The sequence below is a fragment of the Rhinolophus hipposideros genome, assembly GCF_964194185.1.
Source record: "Rhinolophus hipposideros genome assembly, chromosome: 9".
Classification (NCBI taxonomy): domain Eukaryota; kingdom Metazoa; phylum Chordata; class Mammalia; order Chiroptera; family Rhinolophidae; genus Rhinolophus; species Rhinolophus hipposideros.
In genome coordinates, this window is record NC_138055.1 from 4,662,558 (window position 1) to 4,682,783 (window position 20,226).

The window sequence follows — 20,226 nt, forward strand, 5'->3', positions numbered from 1 at the left end:
CTGGCCGTGAGGAGGGTGCCGAGGCCTGAGCTCCAGGGCCCAGCAGCTAGAACCCCTGCAGTGAGGACACCAAGCGGCCAGGACTTACCCAGCAGTGGTGTCAGAAGAAGGCCTTTTGCTGAAGCCCTGTTCTTTGTGTTCCGTTCACTTCTGCCCATTTGCCCCTCCCGTTCCAGAACCCCCGCTTCATCCCTCAGGAGGGGTGGAGCCGGGGCCTGGTTGGCCTAAGAGGGCCACCCCTCAGCCACACCTCAGCACCCAGACCCCTGACTGACACTGATCCTCTGGGCCCCTGGCGGGCTGTGGGTCACCTGCTGTGCTGCCACCTGCTGGCGAGATGGCAGACCGTAGGCGGACCGGGAGCAATAACCGTCCCCTGCCACTGCTGGGCTTCATTGTGCCTCAGCAGTACAAAGAGGACCCGTCACTGCGCCTTGCCCGGGCCCGACCCCCCTTCCCCCCAGCCTTCCTCGGGTGCCACCAGAGCGAGAGAAGCACAGGTGCCCCCTGCAGCCCCTCCCGGGTGAAGAGCTGCACACGTGCTCTCAGCACCCAGCAGCCCTGGGGGGCACAGGCTCTGTTGTCACCCCACTGCTGCAGGAGGAGGCTCAGAGAGGTTCAGCGGCCTGCCCAGGTCACACAGCCAGTGCAGGATGTGAGAGGCCGGCCGCCTCACTCCCGAGCCCTTCTCCTTCTCCAGGCCGCTCTGCTGCCATCCCTCCCGTCTAATGTTGTCACCGGGCGTTTGAACCCCGTTGTCGGCCTTCCCGTCTCCTGCACCTTTAGTGTCCCTTGCAACCCTCCCCTTTGTGCCGCCGCCTCCTTCCTGTCCTTGTTTGTCTCACCCTTACGATCCTTCAGGGTTTGTCCGAGTGCGCAGAGGGCCCTCCTGGGTCCCATGGCAACTCCTTCGTGTTGGTCACTCCATATCGTGGTTTCTAGTGTCCTTGGCGGGTCCCGCTAGGCTGGGAACGCCCCGAGCCCTAGACCTGGTGTCTGGGAGGGGTGTGTGGGTGAGGGTGCACGCGGGGTGGCCAGCACACCCGGTGGTCCTATCAGCCAGCGGGGCCCGCGCCCCATCGCCACACAGGGTTCTTTGGTTAGGGCTGCCCCGTTTCACATGGAAGACTCCTGTAGGAACCGTCCTGGTGGGCACGTCTCAGTGTGACTAGGCCCTGAGAACCAGCAGCTAATAAAGGAAGTAGAGAAGCAGCCTGGCTACGCTGATCAGCCACCTGCCCGTGTGACCCTCCCCCAGACCAGAGCCTGAGGCCTGTAGGGAATGCGGGCAGCACGGGGCATGCTGCCTTCCCGTCTCTGCGATTTCCGGGTGCTGCCTGGGGTTGTGCTGTGGCCCTTGGCCTGGCAGGGCCTGTGCTGGGATCTGCCTTAGAGCCTCTGTACCCCATCCCGTCCCCACCAGCAAAACCCACTGGCCCTGTGTCCCACTTCCACTGGGCATCGTTCTCTTTCCGGTGACCACATTAAACACAGAAACTCATGGGTGCCGGGGACCATCCATGCCCTAGGTGAGCAGAGGCCTCACCCCAACAGTCAGGTCTTCAGGGCATCTGGAAAGTGCGGGAGGGGACAGGCTGATGGCGGTTGGCCGGACAGAACTGCACAGATTGCCCGGGGATGTGGGACTTCGGAAGGGGCTCGTCCGTGGGGTGCTCCCCGCCGATCTCAGAGCTGCTGCTTTTCTTCCTGAACCACAGCCCCTGGGCAGCAGGAGGGGAGACAGGGCGTGAGGCCACCGCACAAAACACGCTTCCTCCATGTGGCCGTGACTCACCTGTCCTCTTGTCTTCACAGTGGGCTACGGGTCCTGGTTTGAACATGTGCAGGAGTTCTGGGAGCACCGCCTGGACTCCAACGTGCTTTTCCTCAAGTACGAAGACATGCACCGGGTGAGTGGCCGCGGGGGCGGCTGCCGAGGGCCTGGGCACGGGGCTCCGGGCCGGGCGCATGCAGGGCTGGGGCCCCTGTGCTGACTGGCCTCACTGCCACCCAGCACCCTCTCTGTACGCTGCTCACCAGCTCGGGGCCAAGGGCTGAGCTGGCAGAGTCGGAATTTCTCATCTCCCAGCTGTTTGCCTTCGAGGGGCGGTTCCCAAACTGACGAACCTGTGGGTTTACCTGCTAATCGATTTCTGTAATGAATGTTTCTGAGTGTGTGCACGGAGCGTGGAGGAGGAAACGGGTGTGAGATGGCTGTTGAATGACGGGCTGTGGCAGTGGGGCAGAGGAGCAGGACCGGGCCTGCGCCCTGGAGAGCTCACTGTCTAGAAGGAGGGGGGTGACGTGTCCCCTGTCAGGCATGTCATCTCCACCCCTGTCATCAGCACTTTTAAAGCCTTGCTGTAAGCCTGCCGAGTCCTGTTTGCAGTTCTTTGCTTGTGTGTTAGCGCACTTCATTCCAGACCAGGGTCACCCTGGCTGCTGGGTGTGTCTGCAGCATCTGGAAAGGAACGTGCTGATGTTGCTCCTTTGTCACAAGGAGCATAAAGCAGCCTTCCGCACCCCTCTCTCCGGCGGCTTCTTTCCCTTTGCTCTGCCCAGCTTGGCTGCCGAGCCCCTTAGAGTTGCTTCTACCCCAGACCTTCTCCAGCCAGGTTCGCACCCCCCATCTCCACCCCCAAGCTGTTCTGTCCGGGTCGCCCGTGACTTCCATGTTGTTCCAACAGTGGTCCGTGGGGTTCAGGTGCCATCTCTTTCTGCCTCCTCCTGGCAGCACGAGACAGGCATCAATCACCACTGTCCTGTGTCCCTCGCTGCTCCCTTCTCCTTGACTTCCCGCCAGCAGCTCTCATTTCCTTCCATCCGTGTGCCCTCCCCTGGTGACCACCCCAGGCCAGATGTACACCTTTAGGCTCGCTCTCCATCTGCCCCTTGGTGCCTACTTGGGTACCAGGTAGAGACTGCAGACTTATTGTGTGCAAAACAAACGGCAGCTCTCCCCGAAGCCTCCACGCATTCTCCCGTCTATGTTCAGGGCAGCCAGCTCCATCCTCCATTGCTTGGACACGAGTCTTGAATCAGCCTCGACTTCTCTCTCTCACATCTTATGTCCGTTTTCCAAATCCTGTGGCTCGACCTTTAAAATCTGCCTCTCATCTGACCATTTCGCCCAGTTCTGCCCCAGGTCCCTGGTCTAGGTCAGCTTCTTTTCTGGCCTGGATCACGGCAGCCAGTGCCAAGCGGCCTCGAAGCTTCTCGCAGGCTGTGCCCCTGCCTGAAGCGTTCTTCCCCCAGATGCCCACGTGGTCACTCGTACTTCTTTCAGGTCTTTGTCCCTATAGTGACACTTTCCCTGATCCCCACTTAAAATCGACGCCTCTCCCCCTCCCCAGCACACCCCTCTTCTTTTTTTCCCCCACAGCATTTATCATCATCTGACGTATTTTACTATGCATTTATTTTACTTACTGTCTCCCAAACCAGAATAGACTCCCTCAGGGCCAGGAATTTTGTCTGTCGTGTTCATGCACTCAAGTCCATGCCAGACACGTTAAGAAGCTCTCAGTATTTGTTGAATGAATGAATGGCCTTCAAGGTAGAAGCTCTCCCCTCCTCTTTAAGAAACTAGAGGCGCGGGGGTTGAGGAGCTTGCCGGGCTGTGCTTCTGCTGCGAGTACAGCTGGGCGCAGACCCTGAGCATCGTCCCCGCAGGGCCCGTGCCATAACTGCTGCCCGGTGGTGCGGCATCACCAGCTTGAGGGCTGGAGCACAGGTAAAGGGACACCCAGGGGAAAGACGTCTGGGGCAGAGCTGGGAGGGTAGGTCTGCGCGTGAGGGAGCTCGTGTTCAGTCGTGCCTGTGTCACTGCAGACCAGACACGGCTGCTAGAGACATGGCTGGCAGCTGCACAAGCATTTTCTGCTGCACAGTAGCCAGCAGCCAGGTGGGAGCCCTGGGGGGGAGGCCGGCTGGGAGCTGAACCAAGAGTGGGGTGCTGATGAAGGCAGTTGGAGGTGGGGGCAGTAAGGCCAACCCTCCACTTTGTGGCCTACATACAGGAGAATTCTAGGTGGATTCAAGACCTTCGTTTGCACTTGTATATATCTGTGTAACCACCACCCAGATCAAGATTTAAACATTCCAGCTCGTTCCGGCTGACACCCCGCTTTCCAGAGATAGCCACCATTCTGACCTCTGTCACCACATACCACTCCTGCTGGATTGGAGCCACCTGTCAATGGAGTCGCATGGCGTGTACTTTGTGTCTGGCTCCTTTTGCTCAGCGTAGTATTTGGGAGACTCACCTGAGCTGATTTGTTTTTTTTCGTTTCTGTGTAGTTCAGAGGCGGGACTATGGCACAGAGTATTCCCCTGTCAGTGGGAAGTGCTGCTTTCCATTTCGGGGTAGTTTTGAATAAGTGCCTCAGTGACCATGTGCATTCTTAATTCATGGGGCATATACGGGAGTGGGTGCTCGGGCCGCTGTTTGTGATTCTGCCAGCCTGTGACATGGCAGTGCCCAGCCAAGTGTGGGTGCGGGAGAAAGAAGCCCCTTGGCCATCCAGCTGTGCACACACCTGCAGCGGCCGGGCAGGGCTGGCAGGTTCTTCCTGGAACTTCAGTTAACTCACCCATGAGCAACTTAACTATTTTTAATGTTAAACCACAAGGGGACAGAAGGCAGAGTTTACATGAACTTCAAAGCAAAAACACACACTTTTAATTTTAAGCCTGGCGACTCTGGACTCTGCCCCATGCCCTTAGAGAGGAGTGGTCATCCTTCTCTGCGTTAATGGTCTCTGTGTAAAGGTCAAGACCAGCTGCCACGCCGGCCTGTCGCAGCGGGACTCGAGGTTCTGCTCAAGCCCGTCTGATGACTCAGTGGCCTCCCTCCCTCCCTACGGCAGTCAGAGTTTTAGCTTCTATAATGACTGGCAAGTGTAGGTTCTGTTTTTCAGAAACCTCAATAATGCTGTGGCATATCTTTAATAGAGATTAAGTGACTATCCATCGCATTTTTAGGAATTCACGTTGTTTACATTTTGATCCAAAAAACGAAGCCTGAGTGAACGTCATCGGTCCCCAGGAGTGTGGACCAGGCCTGGCGCGTTCTCATCTCTTCTCATCTCACTGTGTGAGATTCACACTTAGCACTTGAACTGTCACCACCTCATACGCCCACGTGGGGGTTCCCACACCCGCCCTCCGTCTCAGCCCCTCACTGTGGCTGCCCCAGTCTGGCACCCCGTGAATCCTGCAGTAACCCCTGCGAGCCCTTCTCACCGGCCACAGGTGCGGAGCCCCTGACTCACTGGATGGCAGGGAGGAGTCAGCAGTGGGGACGCCGCCTGCTGGCACAGTGTGCTTTCGTAAGCCCGAGCGGCCCTGTCCTGTGCAGCCAGTGCACGTGGACAGATGTGCCTTCCTCTCCGAGTGGCTGTTACACCAGTGGCCCAGTCAGGACTCCGTCAGCTGCTCCAGCAGTCTGTGGTGATGGGCCAACTGCGTCCCGCTCTTGTGTCCCTTCTGAGGGCCAGGTGTCTTCAATCTCTGTTGCTCTTTGTTACCTTTTAAATAGAAATACCAAGTGGCAGAGCAAGTGAGAGGTGCTCTTTTTATTCCTGTGTTCATCTGACATCTTTTGCACACCTGACCCCCCGCCCCCAGCTAAGCCCTGTGCTCAGGCTCCCCCCCCTGTGGTGGGGGCAGCAGCGGGAGGGCAGGACTAGAGTCAGTGTGATGACCGTGGGAGCTCAGAGCAGAGCTGACGCTTCAACCAGCTTACACAGAACTTTCCTTAAGGTTTGGAAAATGTTGTAGGAAAGACATTAAACAGGTTCCTCACTGTAGGCCTTCTCAGAGTCAGTCCGTAGGACGCTCCTTTTCTTTTATAAACCTGCACGAGATGAAACAACCTCCAGCGTTTTCCTAATGTGACCCAGACACCAGCATTTGGGGACTGCCTGTGACAGCTCAGGGTTCTGGGCAGAATGCTTGGCGACCCACGGATTGAGAATATGAGGTGCCTTGGTGGACACAGTAAGTCCTCACTGTACGATGTCTGTAGGTTCTGCAATTTTAAGTGAAACGATGACGTACCGTAACGAAACCAGTTTTAGCACAGGCTAATTGATATGAATAGGAGTTAGTTTCCCATGGAATCTCATCAATGTGATAATGAAACAAAGTGCAATGAAAGATGTTATTTGAGGATCTGCTATGTTTCCCAGGGAGAGAGTGGTGGCAGTGGGGAGGGGCTGTGTGTGGCGAGGTGGAGGGCGTGGCGAGGTGGAGGGCGTGGCGAGGTGGAGGGCGTGGCGAGGTGGAGGGCGTGGCGAGGTGGAGGGCGTGGCGAGGTGGAGGGCGTGGCGAGGTGGAGGGCGTGGCGTGGTGGAGGGCGTGGCGAGGTGGAGGGCGTGGCGAGGTGGAGGGCGTGGCGAGGTGGAGGGCGTGGCGAGGTGGAGGGCGTGGCGAGGTGGAGGGCGTGGCGAGGTGGAGGGCGTGGCGAGGTGGAGGGCGTGGCGAGGTGGAGGGCGCACGTCCCTAGGCTCCTGCTGTTAGGAGCGGTGGACTGATGGGGCCCCAAGTCGACTTGCCGTCAGCCAGCGTGCCAAGTGTAGGTGAATCTTGCTCCAGACCCGCTGGCTCCCCCTGCTGGGTGAGGGGCAGCCCTGGGGCGCATGTGGGGTCCCCAGGGGCCTCCTTGCTCTCCCAAATGCCAGTCTCGATTCCAGTTGATGGATGGGAGAAAGGGGCAGAAGAGAGTGAGCCGTTCTTGCTCAGTTCGCACTTGACACAGTTCGAGGTGGATTTATTTTTTTAATTACAATTTATTGGGGTGACAATAGTTAATAAAATTACATCGGTTTCAAGTGTACAATTCTGTAATCGACATGGATTTTTACTTTTTGCTACTGTTTTAAAACGAGCACAAGTATATTAAACTCATGTCTGCTTCCAGATTCCCCAGAGGACCTGGGTTTCAATTCCAGATGTGCCTGTTGAGAACTGAGTGCCCTTGGGCCATTTCCTAACTTCTGGATTTTATTTCCAGACAAAGCCCCTCCCAGGCGTGTGTCAGGACTCAGTGAGGCGGTGTCCACAAAGCACCTTATGGTGTCCAGCCCAGAGTCTGCGGTCAGTAAAGGCATCGCCTCTGACGGGTTCCCCTGCTCTCTGCTCTTCTCTTCTAGGACCTGGTGACGATGGTGGAGCAGCTGGCCAGATTCCTGGGGGTGTCCTGTGACAAGGCCCAGCTGGAGTCCCTGACTGAGCATTGCCACCAGCTGGTGGACCAGTGCTGCAATGCTGAGGCCCTGCCGGTGGGCCGGGGTACGCGCCCCTGCCCATCCCTGCCCCCCTCCTCGCCCCTGCCCATCCCTGCCCCCCTCCTCTGCCTCGGCCCCGGGGGGCCCAGTTCCCTCCCTGCCGGTGTCCGTGACCCCCCACATCCGTGTCTCATTTCTCCAGAGCACTCTGCTCTGCGGGGGGCCAGAAGGTCTTCTGGAAGCTGGGCCGGTTTACTCTCCTGCTGCTGTTTGTTTTAACCCAGCAAATGGTGTGTTAGTTTACAGGAGTGACACCCTGCCTGCAGGAATGTTTCAGGCTTTGTGCGCAAGGTGTTTTCAAGCAGGCGCCTTCCCAGATGGCCCCACAGAGCAGAACCCAGGGATGGGTTTGGGGCTGTGGAATTTCTAAGCTCACAGCTACAGATGGATTCCTCAGGCTTCAGCTGGCTTGTGGGAGTTAAATGGCATGGGTGGGACAACCCCATGTGAGGAAGTGCTATTTCCTGTATTCACCTGAGGGGTGCTGGCTGCACAGGTACCCCACCCCCCTGGGAGGAGGGTGTGAGCAGAAGAAAGCACAGGCCTCTCCCAGGCTGGCCCTGGAGCTGCTGCTTGGGCATGAGCAGTGTGCGGTGGGGAAGGTACTCCCGGCAGGCAGGAATCCACTCCATTTCGGGTGGGGCTGCCCTCCTTGTCCTGAGGCTGCTTGGTTTGGGGTGCTCAGGCATTAAGCCCCCTGAGCCCCGAGGGGTGGCCATGACCATGTAAGCCACCCTCTTGGTGAGAGTGAGTTGCCTCAGACACCTGGTGGTGTAGACCTGAAGCTGGTTCCCGGCTGTGTGAATCTGGAGCTTTCCCAGGCGACCAGAATGCAGGAGGGGGGCCCAGAGATGGGGAGGGGGTGTTCTGCAGTCCATCTCAGACACACAGGGAGCTACCTGGGTGGTGACAGAAGGGCAGGGTCCCCATCACAGCTGCTCTGCGTCCTGGGGGAGTACCTTCCGTCAGCCTTCTGACTTAGACGAGCTCTTCCTCCTCCGAAAGGGGCTGATGGCTGCTGTGTGGCTAACACGGCCGTTCTGAAGGTCAAGTGCACGGTCCTTTCCCATAAAAGCAGGCAGTCAACTCTTCCAGGAAGAAAACTGAAACCAAAATACCTCGCAATTTATTTCCTGGCTGCATCCTCACAAATATTTATGATTTAAAATTTATTTGGTCTTTTTTAGTTTTGCTTTTGCTGTGTTTTGTTATCCTTGGGTGTGACCTCCTCCCAAATACCCCTTTTGGTTCATTTGTGTGGTAAAGAAGTGTTGAGAGCATACTGCGTGCCATATGCTCCTTCTGAGGTGTTGCTTTGTCATTGTTTACCTTGGTTTTGCTTTATTTCAGTTCTTTGATTTTGTTTTCTTTTAGCACATTGCCTCTTTGCTCGGAAGACCTCCCTGCGTTGCTGAAAGTGCAGGGGCTGGAGTAGCCAGCTGCATTGCTTAAATTTGATTCATGTCACAGCATAAATTGCACTGTCTTGATTCCAAATCCTAAACCAGGTGGGTGACTCCTTTGATGAGCTCTCAGCTGCCTCAGTTGAGAAAAATAATCATGGAAAAATATATTTATAGTCTGGTTGGTCTAGAAGCTCCTAATTTTGTCCCTTAGGTATCATTAGCGGGGAGCAGGAACAATTTCTCTTGTTTTTTTTCCCTCTCCAACGCGGACGTCACTTTTATGACTGAAGAGAAAATCCTCGTCATGTTGGCTGTATTAGCTCAGCACCTGCAGGGTTGCAATTTCATACCCGAGGTCCTGCCAGGACAAGGACGACTGTTACTAACAGCACTAATGAGGGTGTTTGCAGGAGACGGCAGAGCTCTGATCTCAGAGATGCTGCTGACAGAGAGAATGCAGAGCCAGCGTTTCGGTCCCCAAGGCCGTTCCTGGAAAGCATCATGACGCACTCCAACGCTGGCGTGGGGTGCGGGGCTGATAGTGGTCCAGGTGATGGGTTCCCAGCTCCCAAAGCTGGGAGGTGGCGTCCCCTCTTCTGACATCTTTGGCAGGGGTATTTGACCAGACCAACTGAAGATTCTGTAGTTAGCAGGAAAGTGGGTGGGGTCAGAAGTTTTTGGGCCACGTTGAGCTCGCTCTCCTTTTCCCTAAGCCCTATAAATGAGCCGTAGCCCCGGGCCTGCACATCTGCCTGCAGGCTCTGGGCTCCTGCACATCTGCCCTGCCGGCTCCGGTTTTCTGACTGGCCTCCCTGAGCTGCAGCCGTGGTGGAGCCGCTGAGGGCCGCCCCTGACTTTCTTGGTGTTGAGTCGAGTTGTTCTGGCTGCTGCACACGCTTGGCATCAAGTCACACAAGCCAGCTGATACTGCGACTGCTTCATTCCTCCCGAGGTGGCACAGGCAGGCTTCGCTCCATCCTCCCCTGGTCAGGCAGCTTCCTGCTTGCCATAAAATGTTCTGCCTTTTCGGGTGAATTTTTTTTTTTTTTTTTTTTTTTTTTTTTTTTTACCTTTCAAATTCTCCAGAAGCACATGCTGCCTCGGTTGAGCTGTTGAGCCGTGAGTGACTATGTGGGGTCATGGACCTCCCAACTCCACATGGTGCCTGGCAGTGGATCCATTCCACAGACACGGTCCACCCTCCGGGTATTGAGAATCACCGCTCTGTGCCTGGGTGCTGGGGTCCAGCTTTGAACAGGGGCAAAGGTCGTCCTTGCCGCCTTGGCTCTGCACATGTGTGGTGCTGGGCTTCCCGAGTGGGACAGGACACCAGGACGACAGACTTAGGGAAGCGGGTTCAGCTCACCTGTAGTTCAGACGACCTGTCCTGCCCCCATAGGCCACGTTCAGAGGGCCCAGGAATGGATCTGCAAGGTCCCAGATCCGTTCCCAAGGCTTCCTCTGGGTCGGTGGCGGGCCTGACAGCACCCCACTTCAGCAAGTCTTCTCGTTTGTGTTTCAGGGAGAGTCGGGCTGTGGAAGGACATCTTCACCGTCTCCATGAACGAGAAGTTTGATCTGGTGTACAAACAGAAGATGGGGAAGTGTGACCTCACGTTTGACTTTTATTTATAAGAACAGCCACGGCAAACTTGCATGCTCACAGTACCCAGACACCGCTAGCTACAAGTCCCCTAGGCACGCATTTGTTACTCGCCGGACAAGCTCCAGAAGCCCTGTGACTGTGGCGGGGAGGGGAGAGCGGAGGGATTAGAGGAGGTGGGTGGCTTCTGTCCCTGCCGCTGTGCCGCCTTTGGAGCTTGAAGTCTCTCCACGTCTGATTACAAACAAAGATTGCAGTTCTGCTGACCCTAAATACAAAGTCTGTAACATATGCAACTAGAATGTCTGCCTTCTACAGCCCCACATTATTTATTGTATTTTATAGAGCTTTTCACTGGAAATCTAAATAAATGTCAGTAAACCAAATAAAAGCGCATTTCCAAGGGGACTCAGGAGCGAGCCATACCCGAATGGTGGAAGGGTCTCAGGGCTGACGCTTTAAGTTTGCAGTTTTCTTCTGTAAGGCACAGCCGTTCAGTGCTCACCTGGTACTGAGAGGAAGGTGACCACACAGATGAGTGGGGGCTAGGGGGACACTGTCAGAAGGATGGAGTTCATTCTTTGTAACCTCCCTGAAATAAAGCAGAAGCTATTCACTAGGGCATTTTCAGAAGGGATGGAACAGTCCGTGAAGAAATCTGTTCATGTAGCAACTGGAGACTCTGCCTCGGAGACACGGAGCGTACTTGCAGTCTGAGTTCTCAGCCCACGGCTGGCTTCTGTTCCCCGAGTGGAAGTCTGCTCGTGCCTCAAGTGCTCGCTAGCCAGTGCTCAGGTGGTTCTGTCTGTACCTGAGGCATGCAACCACACGAGAACCATTCTGCAGGGTTCACGCTCTTTCACTCAGAAGGTTGGCCATCCCACCTTTGTCTCTGTGCCCTGCACCTCAGTATATCTGGGTGCAGAGGTGGTGTCTATTGCTCACCCACCACCTGCTTCATTCTCTGGCCCATGTTTGTCTGGAGAAGTGGACGGCCAGGTGAGCAGCTTGTACGCGTGTTGCCACCGTGGTGGGACTGGGGTGGTCTCGGGTATTTATGTGGCTGGGAAGTGCCCAGAGTGGTGGTCAGACGGGTCACTGCTGTGTAAGGGTCTGTTCTGTGTCGCGTCTTTGAAAAGGTGCAGACATGCACTCGTGTTTTATTTGTGAAGGGGAGCAACTGGGACAGGGCAGGTGGCATGTGGCATGGCGTGGTGGGCTGGGCAGCCCCTTCCCTGTGTATACATGACGGGGCTGCCTTCTGTGAAATTTCTTTTCTATTTTTCTATTTTTAGTACTGAATGGTTGTTTCTGAGCACGCAGATGCTTCTGAGCTTGCTTGCCTCTTTAATAAAGACACGTCCCATGCCTTGTGTCGAGCGTGTGCTGACGGGTGTGGGGGGGTCCCACGTGGTCCCAGCACTCAGGGCAGTGTGACTGTGAGCCGCGCTGATGCCCCAACCCTGGGGCTGACGCACAGGGTCACAGGCCCGTGTTGGGCTGGGCTGTTTCCCTTGGATGCGAACATGCCACGGGCTGACTTCGCCTCACTGTTTGTCCATCACCTTTGGTACCTTCCATAAGCTGGAATGAAAGTAAGTGGGGGAGACTTCAGGGATACAGGCATCTCGGGCCTCTCCCTCTGCGGGGGGGGGGAGGTCCCACTATCAGGGTGGCAGAAATTACACTTCACTGTGAAGTCCAAAGTCCCCATTCCTGTGGAAGGAGAGTCCAGGACATTGTTTTATCTGAAAAAGCTTGGGCTGCCTGGAAAATCCTGATAGTTTTCCAACAGACTAGTTCCTTCAGGTCTGAGGTGAAATTCCAGAATGTACTTTGGTATGTGGAATTACCCAGACCCCAACTAGGTTATGGAATATCCCAGAGGGCTTGCTCCCGTCATGTACAAACCATCTAAAATCAGAAAGTCCAGGTGAAACCCGTGAAGCAAGAGGCAAGGACGGCAGTGTTGTGTGTCCGCGTGCTCATTTGTCAAATGTTGCCGATACTTGGCCGTGTGTAATGGGCTTAAGCACCTACTATGCGTCAGGCACTGTTGTAGGCACATGGGGTACAGCAGCCAGGCAGAGGAGGGCCTGCCCCGTGACACACTGCTGTGCAGAGAACGTCACAAAACCTGAAGTGAGTTTGGCTCGAGCACAGTGAGGGGCCCGGTAAATGACGGCGTTTTCCTGAAGGACCAGGAGACTAAAGGAAGTGAGGGGCCCAGGCTGGAGACACCTGGGGGAGAGGGCAGAATGGGGGGCAGGAAGTGTGCTGGGCAGCCACGGAGGCTGGCGTGGCAGGGACGCAGTGTGTGTGTGTGTGTGTGTGTGTGTGTGTGTGTGTGTGTGTGTGTGTGGAGGGGTGGCTGGGCACCAGCTCACAGGGTCTTATAGGTCAGGAGAGTTTGTACTAATAAAAAGGAAAGCTCGGGAGGGTTTAGTCAGAGGAATGCTGCCCGGTTTGCATTTTTGAACGTTCGCCTGGCAGCTGCGTGAACAGATTGCCTGTTGAGGGGACCTTTACCCTGGTGTGTGCGTCAGTGTCCACAACGTGGGGCGTGGGGGCTGAGTGACAACATCTCCGAGGTTCCTTTGGACCTGTCTGGTTCTCTGCGTTCACAGGCAGCGTGTGTGGGGACTGTTACCTGTGGTTCCTAAGACAGTAATTCAAGGCCGGAGGAGCTGTGGGCCTGCTAGTAAGGCGGGTTAGGAGAAGGGAACAATGGGGGGCGGTGGTGGCAGGGTGCAGTGGGGTTTGAGTAGGGCCAGGAGGGCAGAGAGGTCTAGGCAAGTTTAATTTTACACAACCACCACCACTGGCTTCCCGAACGGCAGGATCCATGCATGACGGGTCAGCGGTTGCCTGGCCAGCTGACTTCACAGACCGGGAAAATCCTGAAAAGGATTTGGGGGACCAGCATAAGGTCTTACTGCCAAACAGCTCCTCACCAGGCGACGACTGCATCCGGGCTGTCTTCCTGGCTCTGACACTGTGCTGTTTGGAACCCGTCATTTGTTTTCCTCCACGTACCCCGTTTCTTCATCTGAGAGGACCAGGGTGGGCCTTGCCAGCACCGAATGGGTGGCCCCCCCACCCAAGCAGGTAAGTCAATCAATTTCTCGGATCCAGAGTCATAATTTACGCAGCGGAGACAAGCTACATCCTTGCTCCACAGCATGGTCCTAACAACAAGACGAAATTGGGATGCAAAGCACAAATAAAACCCACACTTGGAGGGTCTGTCCCCAGCGCTGTCGGCGAGCGCCGCCTGGTGGCCACGTCAGAGTTGACAGCTTCATAGTTCCCAGTTCCGTGATGTCGCCCCACAGGACTGCAGATACGGATGGAGACATGGAGACGTGCAGTCCCTGTCTTGGAAGGTCCCAAGTGTGGGACCTGTTTACCCACCTTTTTGAACGGGGTGACTGCTGCTGTCCATCCTGTTCTGTGGAGTTTGGCCCCAGCCCCTCCTCTTCCTCAGAGCAGTCTTTTCAGGCTGCGATGGCACCTTGGCCAGATGGTCCAGCCTTACCCAGCCGAGGGGTGCCCTCTGACATCCTGACAGCTACACATCCAGTCTGACAAGCTTGCCGCCTCCCGGGCCAGCCGTCCCGTTGCTGGCAGTCCTCTCTGGCCACTTCTGCAGGCCGCCTGCCCCAGCCCAGGGCTGCACCTGTCTCTGGCCTCCCTCTCCTGTGCTGACCAGCCCTGCCTCCCCCTGATGCCCATCCCAGCTCTGCTCCCCTGCTTTCCTTTCTCATCCCACCTGCCTCACTGCTCTGTCGGCGTCTTCCTCTGCAGACACTGACACCCTGAGAGCACGGCCGAGCTGCGTCAATCTTCTCCTAGGTTGGAATTTGGCATATCGTCAGCACCTAACAATTGCGGAGTGAGTGGCATCTTTCATTGTGAGGGTGGATTTCATGTTTCCTGAAAACTGCCCGCCCTGGACCTCCTATGCGCCGCTCCTGGTGCCGCCCGTGGAGGCTGTGTTTTCCCGAACAAGAAGCGGCTGCTCTCCTACCTCCTCACCCTGACCCAGAGCTTCGTGCCTCTGTCCCTGTTTCCTCAGTCTCCTTGCTGCCCACAGCCCTGCAGCCCTGGTCATATTCTTCCGTCCTCTGGAACTCCTCCTGACATGTCACTGGCTTCCCCCGTCCAGGCGAAACTCTGGTATAGACTATGTTTCCAGGAACTTTCCTTCGCCCACTCCTCCTCCATCCCAAAGGCCAGAAACACGGTGCCAACGAGGACATCCTAGATCCTTCGCTGGGCATGCCCCTCCTTCATCTCTTTACTTGGTGTTCGCTGAGCATCCACTTGGCGGAGCCCTGTGCTGGCTCCAGGAGACAGACCATTTTGGTACCTGTCCCCTTCCAATTTAGCTTCCCACTGTTCTGTTCCCTGGGGACTCTGTTCTCATTTATTACCCAACTACATATGGACAGAGCGTGGTGGGGGATCTGAGCACTGGGTTCTAGAGTCCTGGTTTTGTCCTGGTTGGCTATGTGACCCGGGCAAGCGACCTGCCCTCTCTCAGCCTCAAGTCTCTCTAGCTGATGCATGTTTTGCTGTATTTGGTCTCTAAGGTCTTTTCTGCTGGTTCAAGTGTCTGGTTGATGGCTCAGTGAGCATCCCTGGGATCTCCCATGGAACGCTGCTTGGGCCCAGTGTACGTGGCTCACCTGTGCAACAAACGGGAGACAGGCTTGGTGCAGGGAGCCAGCACCGTGGAGGTTCAAAGCAAGGAGACTTCAAGGACAGCATGGAGGCTGCTTGATGTAAGAAACAGGGTGTGAACGGGGCTGTAGATGGGGTATGGGCCAGAGAAGGGCACGCAGGCGGGAAGACACAATACACCACAGTGAGCTGGGCTCCAGCTCTGCTGCTATTGGTGGGACCATAGGGGTGTGTGTGCCCCTTTTAATCTCTAATGAAGAGGTCTCAGACCAGGTGCCCAGACATTCCACCCAGTTCAAGCATTCTGTGACTTTTAAGTGGACAAACTGTCTATTGACTCAACCCAAGAGGAGCTGATGAGTCGGGGAGATGGTGAATTTTGAGCCGGTGACAGACTTTGCCAGCAAGGGCAAAGAGAATTAGTCACAGAAGTGCCTGTCACAGAGCTTGGGCCCACACCACTGTCTCCAAGGCGAGCTGTGCCTTTACTAAATCTACACATCAAATGACAACTTGATTCTCACACTTGGATCCTTGTAAGTGAGTTGGCACCGGATATCTGAGCTTCAGGCTCTAACCCTGTCGCCTCACCACTGACGGAAGGAGTCTGTGTGCTATTAAAAGTGTTCTTTAAAAGCCAGGCAATGGTGATGTGTCTAAAATACAAAAATCAACCAGAAAATTCCTTTTATCCTCATTAAAGTTGTCACCTTTCCATATATCTGTGGTGCTGGGCACTGGCTGGGGACAGAAGTCGTAAAATCCAGTGAGCAAGGCTGTCTCTGCAGGAGGAAGGCCTCCCATCAGAGCCAGCAAGACACTCTTATCTTATGCGTCCTCACAAAACCTGAGTGAATTGGTTAAAACCTTATTCCTGGGGCAGCCAGGTGGCTCAGTTGGTTAGAGCGCGGTGCTCATAACACCAAAGTCACCAGTTCGAGTCCCACACGGGCCAGTGAGCTGCGCCCTCCACAATTAGATTGAAAAACGACTTGACATCCTGGAAAACATACTGTTTCCCAATATTCCCCAATAATAATAGTAATAAAACTTTAAAAATCCTCAAAAAACCTTTTTTCCCCAGTCGTCCTGTCTCTCAGGTCTCCCCTGTTACAATCCATAGCACATGCGATTTCCGGAAAGTTTTCGTTTTACTCAAACACAGCAGCTTGGAGCTGAACTCACTGTTCAACAAGCACTGGCTGGGCCTCTGTGTCCCACTCAGGCTGTCACTCTGCCTGCATTGCCATTCCCCCAGTTTAACCCGGGTGATGCTGAGTTAGGCTTTGAACCCCTGGTCTATGCCAACGTCTCCCTCCCACTCCCACCAGTGCCGGGGGAGGGGGCCGCTACTGTCCTTCTCGGAGCATACCTGGGACCCAGCGACCCATGCTTCTCTCACTTTCAGTGAAGCGTCAATGGCTAGAACATTCCCACTGAATTCAGCCCACCTGGTCATCTCAACAGCCTCAGACTCTGCACGCACAAGCCTTGTTCCCACACAGGCCCTCTCTGGCCCAGCCACACTGCTCACCTGCGGCCCCTCCCTGCATGCCTAACGATCTCTTCCCCAACTTGGGCGGACTATTTTGCCCTCTCCGGAAGTCTTCCCTCCCATTTCTAAGTGCTGCCAATTCATGTCCACCACCTACCTCAAGTTGTCCTTAAAACTCAACCTCCATGAGGCCATCAGGAATTAATCTTAGCTCACTAATGCTGCTATCCTGCAGGTAACCCAGGCTTCCACTTCCATTTTTTACCAATGATAGTAGGGGGTTGCCAGTTATGGCTGACAGATTGATTTTCAGAGGTTTGTGGCTACCTCTGTCCTGGGTTCCTATCACACTTGGGGCTTTCTACAGGAGGAGAAAGCTGGAACCTTCCTCATCCCAGAGGATGAGTGGCTGGTATCCCTCATTTCAGACAAGATGTAACAACAAGTACCTTTCTCCTTAAAAGGAGTGTGCCAGGTATTAGAGCCTTGAATTCTGAAACAGTAATAATTCCCTGGGGTAGTGTAGTTGCGCATACATTTTGTAACTGTTTTCAAGTTTCCTTTCCCAAGTATACATTTTCAGCCCCAAGTAGATTGTAAGTAGAGACTGTCTCATTCATCACTCTGTCCCCACACTGTGCTTAGCACAGCACTCCATTTCTATCAGGTAATCAATAAATGCTTGTTATCTAACTAAAGGCAAATTAAATGCTAAACAGCGCTAATTACAAGCTGTTGCAAGATCCTGGCTCTTAGCAAAGAGAATTACTTGTGATTGTCAGGGGTTTGCTAGTTGCCCAGGTGTATGAAACATGAAATTGTTATTTTCTAACTGCTTCTCTATTCCACAGAGGGGGCCATTCTCCTAAGATTGCTGCAACATATTGTTCAGAGGGCAGGATTCATTAAAATTCTAAATAGCAGTATTCTACATTATGGAATCTGATTCAGGAGCAAGATAAGGGGATTTTGATTCCTGTTTCCATGAAAGGAGACAACCAGTAACTATTAGAGGAAATTAAGAGCTTCATAGCATATTAGCTCACTAAAGGGTAATGAACACGTGCTAAGGTGCTAGCTACACTCAATTCATAGTTCCCGAGTATAGTCTCTCTCCATGTGCGATCCTAAAATAGGTACGGAAATGGCCCCTGTTTACAAATGATAATCAATTATTTGTAGTGACAGTGTTAAAATGTGCAATTTAGTTTCTGGCTGATTGAACTAAAACGAGCAGCTGTGTCATCTGTCAAGGTAACTGAGAGAGAAAGCATCTATTTTAGTAAAGAAAAAAATAACCTCAGTAGCTTTGCCAAAAAGAGCTACTTACACCTCATTTATTTTACAATTTTTTCTCCTAATGACAGCTTAGGAGAGTCTGATCTCCATTTTATGAGGCCACCAAAAGGACAGCACTCAGAGAAATGTCTGCGAGCAGATTTCCAGGGATATTCTCAACTTCCATTTAGATACATGGGTGTTTGTCATGTGTTTGCCCTTCCTTCAGTCTTTTTCAATAGGCAAGCTGGAAAACAGTACTTAATTCCTGTTGTCTATTTCTTCACATGAAGGTGTGGCTTCCATTTATAACATCACCGTTGATTACTGTGACAGAACGACAAGCTTGATCCCAGAGCCCAGTCTAGGTGTACAGACCGTAGGGAACATGTACCTGTACGGACTCAAAGCCTGGAGGGTGGGACACAGCTCTCCATGGTCCAGGAGCTTCTTCCTGAATACTGAGGGGATGAACTGTCTGTTGGATATCAGAAGGGTAAAAATATTTTCCCCAACTTCCCATGGTTTGCTTCTCCAGGTCATCGTCAGGGGTTCTGAGCAGCGGGTTCCTGCAGTGGGTGTGAGTGGTAGAGGCTGTTCGCAGTTTCTTGGGCAGAGTTTTCCTGGTTTCAATGATGCTGAAGGCTACCTTGGATGAGGTCGTAGGTTTAGCCCTGTTGAAAGTAGATCCACTACGGGGCATCTCAGGGGAACCATCTTTGGAACGTACGGTCGAGAAGAGAACGGTCTCCTCCTACAAACTCCTCTTTGGGGCCACGGTCACATCACAGATCTCTGGTCTGTGTGAACAGAGGGCAAACCTCATCTAATAGACTTAAGAGGCTGATCAGGACAATACACAAGTGAGGCAAATTTATGTTCTTGTAAAAAAAACCCAAGTGAACTCTTCAAATGGAAGTGAGAAATTTCCAGGAGCACAGGAAACCCTTTGGAGTAAAGATGGTCTTAAGGAGAGGAAAAACGAAAAAACCTCATGACAGACTGATCGAATTAGTCACTTAAATATATGCAAAAATCCTTGTGTTCAAGGAAATTGCATGGATTTTTAGTTTCCCAATTCTGGGCTTTGTTGACCCAATCATATGCCACTTAAGTACTTCACTGTTGAGTTCAAATCGGTTCAAAAGACATTTGTTAAGTCCCATGTTTGCTCACACAGCCAACTATTAGGGTTTTTCACATGCAATTTTCCCTCGGAAAAAAAAGTGTTACTCAAAACAAAGAATCTTTGCAAAGACTCTCATGTAGCAGTGTGTTGTCTAAGTTACTTTATTCTGAATAACAAATTATCCCAACCATTTCTGGTTTTGAACAAGAGGACACCTGATGTAATTGGGAACATGTACCTGTCATTACATTTTTTTGGTGTTGGATGTGTTACATGTTATTTAAAATAGGTTTTCTAAAGTATAATACAATGAGGTAATCCTGGAGATTACAAATAGCCACAGAATGTATTTTTTAAAGCTGTTGTCCTAATGTACTTGTGGTTCATAGGTACAGAAGAAGGAGAAGAGAAAATGGGCAAAGCGATATCTGGGGAGACACAGGCTGAGAATTTTCCAAAACTGATGAAATACATTAAGCCACAGATGCAAGATATGCCACAAAACCCAAGCAGGATAAAGACAAAGAAAACCACATTTAGGTATATCTTAAAAATTTCCAGAGCAAAGAAAGACACATTACTTTCCAAAGGACAATTACACAGACAGCAGACTTGGCAACAGAAATGATGGAAACTAGAATATAACTAAATGGCATCTTTAAGATATTGAACAAAAATAACGGCAAACCGGGAGTTCCATACTCAGGAAAAATGTCGTTTAAAATGAAGGTATAAACACGTTTTCAGATAAATAAAAACAATTAATTCACTGCCAGCAGACCCACACTAAATACAATTTGTAGTGTCATCTCTCTCAGAAACTGAAAGAACAAAAAGCAACAACAAAAATTAGCAGATAAGTGGAAAATTCCAACAACACAATTAACAAACTTGACCTAATTAAAAAACCCAACAACTTCACTAAACAACTGCAAAATACACATTATTTTCATGTGCACATTAGAACATTTACCAAAATTGACCATATGGTGAGCCATAAAGTAAGTCTTAAAAAATTTCAACGAAATGAAATTTTACTTGTATGCTCTGACCACAGTGGAATTAAGTTCAAATCAGTAACAAAGATATAGCTAGAAAATGCCCAAATGTTTGGATATTAATATAGTTCTATCCCCCCATGTGTCAAAAAAGACATCACCATGGAAATTCAAACAAGATTTTGAAGTGAATGCTAATAAAAATCTCTCATATCAGCACTTGGACGACGCAGCTATAACCACGCCTAGAGGGAGATTTATAGCGTTAAACACATGTCTTAGAACAGAAAAAAGTCTGAAAACCAATGAGCTAACTATTCATACCATGAGGGTAGAAAAAGG

General features: G+C 52.7%; 1 protein-coding gene across 1 annotated transcript in view; it reads left to right on the forward strand.

The window, feature by feature from the left end:
• SULT4A1 (sulfotransferase family 4A member 1) overlaps nucleotides 1–11,667 on the forward strand; it is a 33,336-nt gene extending 21,669 nt beyond the window's left edge. The window contains exons 5-7 of the mRNA XM_081060484.1: nucleotides 1,816–1,910; nucleotides 7,155–7,293; nucleotides 10,218–11,667. Of these exons, the coding sequence (XP_080916610.1) occupies nucleotides 1,816–1,910; nucleotides 7,155–7,293; nucleotides 10,218–10,330 (347 nt within the window). The 3' untranslated portion in view covers nucleotides 10,331–11,667. The remainder of the gene's footprint in view (nucleotides 1–1,815; nucleotides 1,911–7,154; nucleotides 7,294–10,217) is intronic.
• The last annotated feature ends 8,559 nt before the right edge of the window (nucleotides 11,668–20,226 follow it).